Source organism: Schistocerca cancellata, chromosome 5 (assembly GCF_023864275.1).
Source record: "Schistocerca cancellata isolate TAMUIC-IGC-003103 chromosome 5, iqSchCanc2.1, whole genome shotgun sequence".
NCBI classification, from domain to species: Eukaryota; Metazoa; Arthropoda; class Insecta; order Orthoptera; family Acrididae; genus Schistocerca; species Schistocerca cancellata.
This window is the reverse complement of record NC_064630.1, coordinates 423175978-423184548: the sequence shown is the minus strand read 5'-3', so window position 1 is coordinate 423184548 and position 8571 is coordinate 423175978. Positions and strand designations below refer to the sequence as shown.

The following is an 8571-nucleotide window of genomic DNA, read 5'->3' as shown; positions in this document are numbered from 1 at the left end:
GAAGGCTGCTACATAAAGATCTTTGTGATACACTGCCGTCTGCGATATCCAAGGTTTTCCTGCCAGGGAGAAAAATAACACGTAATTTTTTTCGTACGGGAACTGACTTCTTGTATTTTATCATGAGAACTTCACGCTGTTTAGGTGGGAGCCAACAAAACATTTGGCTTTCGGAAGAGGAAGATGGTGATAGCAATTTCGCAAAGAGTTCTAACCGCAACGATAAACCCCTTTGTTTCAATGACTGACATCCAACTCACGTATCATGTCCATGTCACTCTCTGCACTATTTTGCGGCAGTACAAAACGATCTGTCCCTCCTTGAAATTTTCTCTGGGTGCTCCGTGAATCCTAGATGGTAAGGGCTCAATGCCACGCAATAACACTCCAAGAAAGGACGGAGAACGGTAGTTTAGGTAGTCTCCTTACTGGATATGGTGCATCTGGTAATAAAATGGAGTCTGTGGTTCGCCTTTCTCACAAAATAATCTACGCGGTCGTTCTAATGAAAGAGACTACTCACCACGCGGAATATCGCCGTAGTCTACAAACATACCTGAAAGATGCAGGAACACTTTATGTCAATCACGGATGCTTTAAACCCCTATAAAAAATGAATTTAGAGAATATAATGTAGCTGTGTAAACGTGTATATGCGTACTACAAAAAGAATGGCGCAGAACTGACTGGAAAAACGTAAGAGAAACTTTAGAAGACGGAAAACATAGATGAGACGTTGTAGAAGACGTTTTGCAGCTGAGAAACAATCAGATTAGATTCGATAAGATCCAGGTCCTGACTGCTGCGAGCTATTATTGGTTCAAATGGCTCTGAGCACTATGGGAGTTCTGAGGTCATCAGTCCCCTAGAACTTAGAACTACTTAAACCTAACTAACCTAAGGACATCACACACGTCAATGCCGAGGTAGGATTTGAACCTGCGACCGTAGCGGTCGCGCGGCTCCAGACTGTAGCGCCTAGAACCGCTCGGCCACCCCGACCGGCGAGTTGTTATTGTAACAGGCTATGTGGAGTGGCGATAAAGATAATTAAGCTGCTTTCTTATGTATGATAAAAGGACCCACTAATTAAATAAGGTGGTGGGTTATTGTGTATAACATAATGTTGTTGTTTATGAATCATTTGTATCGTAATACTTGTTTTCAATTGTACTAATATCTTGTGTTGTATTAATAAAGTATTTTTTTTAAAAAAAGATAATTAAGCACGCCAGTAATTTCAGTCGAAAAGAGGAGGAAGTGAAACTGAGCAGTATCTGGATGAGGGTGAACCAAGGTGATAGGGTAGCAATAGTGGCCGACAGCAGCCGGCAAGAACCAATTCATCACGAAATGTGAAAAGATGTGACACGCGTCTACGTAGCAGCGCAAGGAAACGAACTTCTACGTCAATAGATACCGAACTAGTGTGTTAATTGGACATTTATAAAAGCTACAACCTCCCTCGAAGATTTCCTCCCTAGATAAAGAACAAACGTTGGGGTTCTAGAACAAATTCGTTTGTCCACGGAATAAGAGCCTGGATCGTTTTAACGGGTGACACTGGTAGGAGCTTGCTTCAGAGGGGAGAAGCCTGCCCCGAAAAAAAGAGAAGGTGTTATTTATCAATGTGGTTCCCGTCCTCATTCTGACGAGTGACTAAGAAAAGGAAGTGACGGTTCGGACGGGAGCCCGAGCGCCCGGCGTCGCCGTCCGCCATGCTAGCAACGCGCGTCGGCGTCGCCGGACGCGGAGGGACGGCGAGGGGAGAGAGAGGCCACGCCCACCGCGGCGCTGGGCCCGCCTCCGCGTCCGCCCCCGCCACAAAAAGCGCGGGCAGCGCGCGCAGGACCGGCGGCCGGCCGCCAGTTGTTTACTCGCCAGCCCAGCGAGATGATGAAGAGCGAGGACGCTCCGGCGCCCGCCGCCGACGCGCACGAGCCTCCGCCGCCGCCACAGGCGCAGCCGCAGCCGCAGCACCACGCGTCCGTGCTGCAGCAGACCATCAACATCCAGCAGCACCTGCACCACCTGCACCTGCACCAGCACCACAGCGTCATCCTCAGCGGCGCCGGCGCCGGCGCGCTCCCGGAGCTCGACCACCACGCCGCGCTCACCTCGCACCACCACCAGCAGCAGCTGCAACAGCAGCAGCAGCAGCAGGCGCACCACCTGCAGCAGCAGCTGCACGTCGAGGCTCTGCAGCAGCAGCAACAACAGCAGCAGCAGCAACAACAACAGCAACAGCAGCAACAACAGCAACAGCAGCAGCAGCAGCAACAGCCGGCGACGCAGCAGCAGCAGCAGCAGACGCAGGACAAGGAGCAACAGCCGCCGTCGAAGAAGGGAAACCCCGGCGTGCGGCGGCAGGAGAAGCCGCCCTACTCGTACATCGCGCTGATCGTGATGGCCATCCAGAGCTCGCCCGCCAAACGCCTCACGCTCAGCGAGATCTACAGCTTCCTGCAGCAGCGCTTCCCCTTCTTCCGCGGCGCCTACCAGGGCTGGAAGAACTCGGTGCGCCACAACCTGTCGCTGAACGAGTGCTTCATCAAGCTGCCCAAGGGGCTGGGCCGGCAGGGCAAGGGCCACTACTGGACCATCGACCCCGCGTCCGAGTTCATGTTCGAGGAGGGCTCGTTCCGGCGGCGGCCGCGTGGCTTCCGGCGCAAGTGCCAGGCGCTGAAGCCGTCGGCGGCGGCGGTGGCGGTGGCGGCGCAGTACCACCACCAGCACGGGCACGCGCACGCCCACGCGCACGCCGCCGCCGCGGCTGCAGCCGCCGCCGCCGGCTTCTTCTCGCCCGCCGCCGCCGCCTCGCACTACGACGCCGCCGCCGCCGCGCCCGACTACCACGCGGCCGCCTGCGCCTACCCGCAGCACTACGGCTACGAGTACGCGGGCGGCGGCGCGGGCGGCGGCGGCGTGCTCACCTACCAGCAGCAGCAGCAGCAGCACCAGCAACAGCAGCAGCACCAGCAGCAGCAGCAGCAGCAGCAGGCGTGCTCGGACCGCGAGGTGGCGGCCGCGTGGGCCATGCAGGGTGGCGTGTTCGCCACGAGCGACGGCAACGCCTACATGAAGCCGCCGCCGCTCAGCCCGCTGCCCGACCACCAGCCGCTGACGCCGCCCGCGCCGGGGCCCTCGCCGCACGACCCCTACGCTTCCTACCAGTACGCGCTGCAGGCCGCCGAGCACGGTAAGGACTGCCGGTCGGAAACTGCCGAACTGAAACAATTATCTGCCTGAGTCACGGTTTCGTTTCATCCCACGACACATTTCGAGAACGTACATCTGATCCTCAGATGCACACAGTGGTATGCAAGTCTACTTCGTCTTCTGTATGTAACCAGTTTAATTATCTGCGTCATTGAATTTTTTCCTTCCTGTACGATGCATTTTGACCCCTAGACTCTCATCAAATGTTCAAAGGTGCGTGAATTCCGAAGGGACCAAACTGCTGAGGTCATCGGTCCCTAAGACTCTCATCCTGCATGCATTGACTTGCGTGTTTATATCGTCTCCTGGATATATCCAGCTGTCCACCTTACGTCTACAAATTTGTTGTTATTTGTTCCTTCCTAAAATCGTATGACACTGACGTCATTCATTATAAACATCTGTCTACATATATAGGGTATTAGAAGAAAGTATTCCATATTTTAAGAAGTGGCACTTTGCAGCAAAACAAGATAAAAATGTCCAATAAACATGTCCTCTAAAATCGACACCTTAAGAACTGGGAGACCTTCATCTTCGCTACTTCAAGCTCTATGTTATTACGGAACGACCTATAGAAAGCAGTAAGCACACGAGGACCATTCCATGGATAGAACATGCCATAAACTGCTGTTACTGTAAACCGTATTCACAGTCCTGACTGATGTAGTTCATGCTTGATAGAGCACGAGCCCACTTCCTCAAGCATTTAATGGCCAATGCATAGGTTGGGGAGTCCAGGCCAGGCCAACTCGCTCCTCGATTTTAATCCCACGGTTATTTCGTTTTGGGGACACTCGAAATCTTTCGTGTCTGCAAGTCACCACAGGTACGCGCCACCTGTGCCTGCCAGCGCTTCAGAGACGAACCCGAGGGTTCTCAGAGTGTACGTGATACCGTAATCATTCTGTTCGAAACATGCCGCACTGTGAATTGACTGCATGTTGAGCATCTCCTCTCGATATGACTCACAAATGCATGTGGTACGTAATAGCAAGGAAGCTCTGATTTTTCACCTACAATAATGTGTTTGCATCTGTTCATGGAATTCTGTAGGTCCTTCTGTAATAGCAAAGAGCTTGTATTAGAAGAGTTGTGTTTCGCACTAGCGAAGATGAATTTGTGCTCACAGCTCTTAAGGTATGCACTTTAGAGCCCATGTTTACTCGAAATTCTTGTTTTCCTCCACCTGTTGCCTCTCAAATTATGGAATTTTTTTTTTAATACCATCCACATCGCGTGAGCAACATTATACTCTGTAGGAGACAGTGCTATATACACTACTGTCACCTGTGAGCTCTTATCTTTATAATTTTACCTCCATTATCTTTTCTTGTAATATACGTACGAGAATCCAATATGTTAGTTGACTCCTATAGGAACGTACGCTATCGCAGTTTTAATATTAAACCACTCCGTTCTGCTCAACGCCTCTTCTTTGCGTCTGCCACTGAAGATGGGTGAGTGCCCTTGTAGTGTGTTCGCGATTACTAAGCGAACTTGTGATGAAACACGCTTCTGGTCTTTTTCTCTGCTGTCTTCCCTCTATCAATCGTGTCTGGTATAGGGCCCACGTTGGCCAGTAATATATAAACAATAACAAAACAATATACATAATGTTCCAGCAAGAACAAAACTGTAGGTTGTTCTGTTTACAGATTTGTTACTCTGAACGTCGAATATAATGATAAAATAGGTACATTCCAGAAATCGTATAGTTGTGCAGACATAATGCTTTACGATGTTGATTCGCAATGCAAACAGGTAATGCCCTTTGACTTGCAAGACATTATCTTTCTGTACCTCTATGATCTCTAGAGAATATTTATTTTAAGTTTATGTATCGATATTCACTTGTAGAAATGTATCTGCAATGTGCTTCGTGCTGGAGTATCTTGTAAATAATTTTGTTATCGTTTCCTTACCGATTCAGCGCTATACAGTGATAACCAGTGAATCGTTACAAGTGATCTGTAGCAAACGTAAAGCAAACGATTGGTGACAGCTAGAAGAAGATCTAGAATAAGAAATACACATGCAGACCGCTATATCCCTATATTCTCATGCGGACGAGGCTACAAGCCCTCGAATCGAGTCGTGAAAGGAAATGAAAAGTGAGTGACACCGATAATCTGTCTTCAATTTATCTTTTGGTACTTACCCACAATGTTACTTCCCCACATTCATACTGCTGTATTATCTACACAGTATTTGTCAAGACTTTAGAGCCAAAATTATGCAGACGCTACTGATTATTCATTTACTTATTTAGATAATCGCTATCGGCCCAATCGACGATCATCCCCAGTCCAAAACTAATATTGCAAAACGACATTTATGCAACAAGTCGCGAATTAATGCCGGAACATGCGATATTGTCAGGAATGTTACGCGGTTATCCACGTGACAACATGAGCATATGTCAGCGTCCTCATATAAATTAAGAAGTATCTTCATGATATGTTAAAATTTTTACGAAAACGATGGTGTTCTCTAATAAACCTAGGATGCTTGATGCGGCTTTCATTCCGAAACCGTGTAAATAATTCGTTCGTCATTGAAGATGGTCGTGGGTAGATAGTGATCTACGCGGCCGACTGTATACAGCAAGCAAAAACACAACATTGTCACGCTCGACGCTCAGCTAATGTATACATCGCACTTCTGTGGGCGCCTTCCATTGATTTCCCATACATCCGCACATTTTGGCTCTTGTCGTCGTCGTCGTCGTCGTTGTTGTTGTTGTGTTCTACAGTGCGAGACTGGTTTGACGTAGCTTTCCTGTGCAAACGTCCTTATTCCAGCACAACTATAAGGGGAAATCAAGAAAGGTGGTAACAAAGCAAATAAACTCTTTATTATTTCAAAAGTAATCACCATAACTGTTGATAAATTTATCTCTCTGCGAGACAAAGCGGCCACTGCATTCATGAAAACTTGTTTGCGGTTGCCTACGGAACCATGATCGTACCCACGTGGGCACCTCTTTATACGAAGCAAATCGACGGCCACGAGGGACGGTAAGTAGTTTTTGTAAGGGATTCCCAGCCAAACTTCTGCAGCATACTCGAAGCAATCTTGGCAGCATGTGGGTGGGTCTTACAGTCATTTAAACCTGCTTATTGTATTCTTCCCTTGGTCTCGCCCTACAATTTTTACCCCCTCCCCCCCCCCATATTTTCTTCCATTACTAAACTGACGATTCCTTCATACCCCAGGATTTTTCCTACGAACTGATCCCTTCTTTTAGTTAAGTTGTGCCACCTTCTTTTTTCTACACCAGCCTGATTCAGTACATTCTCATTAATTATCCTGTCTACCCACCAAATATTCTGTATTCTTCTATAACACTACTTTTCAAATGCTTCTATTCTCTTCTTGCTGATATTGCTTCTCGACCACGCTTTACTTCCGTACAAGACTACACTCCATATAGACATCTTCGGGAAGGTCTTCCTAACACCTAAATTTAGATGAGATATTAAAAAATATCTCTTTTCCACAAATGGTTTTCTTGCTATTGCCCCGCTGCCCTTTATGAGTACATCATCTCTGCTTCGACCATTCTCAGTTATTTTGTTGCTCAGTTAGCAAAACTCATCGACTGATTTTAGTGTCTCATTTCCAAATCTAATTCCCTCTGCATAACCTGATATAACTCCATAACATCCCATTAAATTTAATTAACTTTTGTTGATGTACATCTTATAACCTCTTTGGAAGAAACTATCCATCTTGTTCAACTGACCTTGCAATCCTTTGCCGTTTCAGACAGAATTACAGTGTCATTGGCAAATCGCAAATTTTTTGTTTCCACATTCTCCTTGTCTTCTCTTACAGCTTGCTTAGTGTATGCATTGAATAACATCTGGGACAAGCTTCAATTTCATCTCACTCCCTTCTCAGCTACTGATTACCTTTCATGCCACTCATATCTTGTAACTGCAGTCATATCTCGTAACAATTCATGTGCGTTAATGTCACATATTATGTTCATGTAATTTTAATCTTTTATATGATTACTTTTTTATTTTTAACCTATAATGAAGGTCTTTTCCAGTTATGTGAGATCGCTGACATTTGCACAAGTTGTCACGTGGTTGGACATATGACTTTTCTTATAACTTTCCTTGTATGTTTCTCGTAGTTTTCTATTGCATCCTCACCTTGTAGGGAAAATGCAGTTTGCAACACTCATTAGTTTGCACCCAACCGAAATTAATTATCAAAATTAAAAACATCCTACTAACTCAGGTGGTCTTGTTTCTTCATTTTACTATCAGGGACCACGGTTTTACAAAGCAGTCATGTATTAAGTTGTGAGTATTCAGAGATGAGAACCCTGCAGTCGGAAATGAGTATTTCAGGTGTTACGAGGTCTTTAGTGAGCTTGAGACACGTGTTCGTAAACTAATGTGTATACGTTTCTGCATCGACGTTGGCGCAACTACCTTGAGAAACAATAAACAATGGACTGTGACGTGTTTCCAGTGCGCATTTTTTTCCGAGGGATTTCACGCTGTCGTTCATGTATGAAATCGCGAAAAAACCCACAGCAGAATCGGTTGACAGGTTCGTGGCTGCCTATCTCATTGTGTACAAACACCAGGGACATATGAAAGTACATGGCAGAAATGTGTGCCCAGTTGTATTCATGTACTAACACGCACCCGTCACTTTTAGCAGTTTCCATGATTTAAATTTTTGCTGTAAAGTGTAAGTTGGTCCATTAGTTCCCTATCTTAACGTTTTCACTTTAGCACCTTCTACAACCCGTAATTTTGACGCTGTAGGTATAGGACACTCTTTGTTTCCATTTTTACTCATGTGTGTTGTAGATTATTGTCTATCCTTGGCGTCAGTGTTTCATAAACTCACCATATGTGGAAGAAGAGACACCGAGTGTGAAGTGTATTCTGTGGATACTGTATGTCTCATGTGTACTTCAGCACTGGCTATCACTGTCAGCACATTGGTTAGCCAACGACAATTGTTGTAATTATAGGAGTCGCCATATGTCCTCCCCACTCTTTCAATAAGCAGACGCGAAACATTGTAAGTGCATTGTTTTCTTAATGTTTGTTACGGTTATAGGAAAACAGTTCACCTTCGACTTGGATTTCTGTTAGCGCCCTCTGTACGTTCCACAACCTTACGTGGAAAATTAGAAATACCAAGTTTATTTACTGAGAAAATGTATTACTTTTCAACCGGCTTACAAGTTCCACATTTGGCGAGCTATCGTGAACGTGATCGATGAAACTCGAATATGAGTAACTAACGACTGTAATTTTATTTTATACTTAGAGTGGAATATTTATTTAATTAGCCGTATTTTGCAACTAAATTTTG

General features: G+C 46.2%; 1 protein-coding gene across 1 annotated transcript; it reads left to right on the top strand.

Annotated features, from left to right (window-relative positions):
* The first annotated feature begins 1718 nt into the window (after nt 1-1718).
* Nucleotides 1719-8348, top strand: LOC126188578 (forkhead box protein D3-B-like). The gene is made up of 5 exons (XM_049930180.1): nt 1719-1868; nt 1981-2301; nt 2344-2685; nt 2980-3199; nt 8314-8348. The coding sequence occupies exons 1-5, from the start codon at nt 1719-1721 to the stop codon at nt 8346-8348; spliced, it is 1068 nt and encodes a 355-aa protein (XP_049786137.1).
* The last annotated feature ends 223 nt before the right edge of the window (nt 8349-8571 follow it).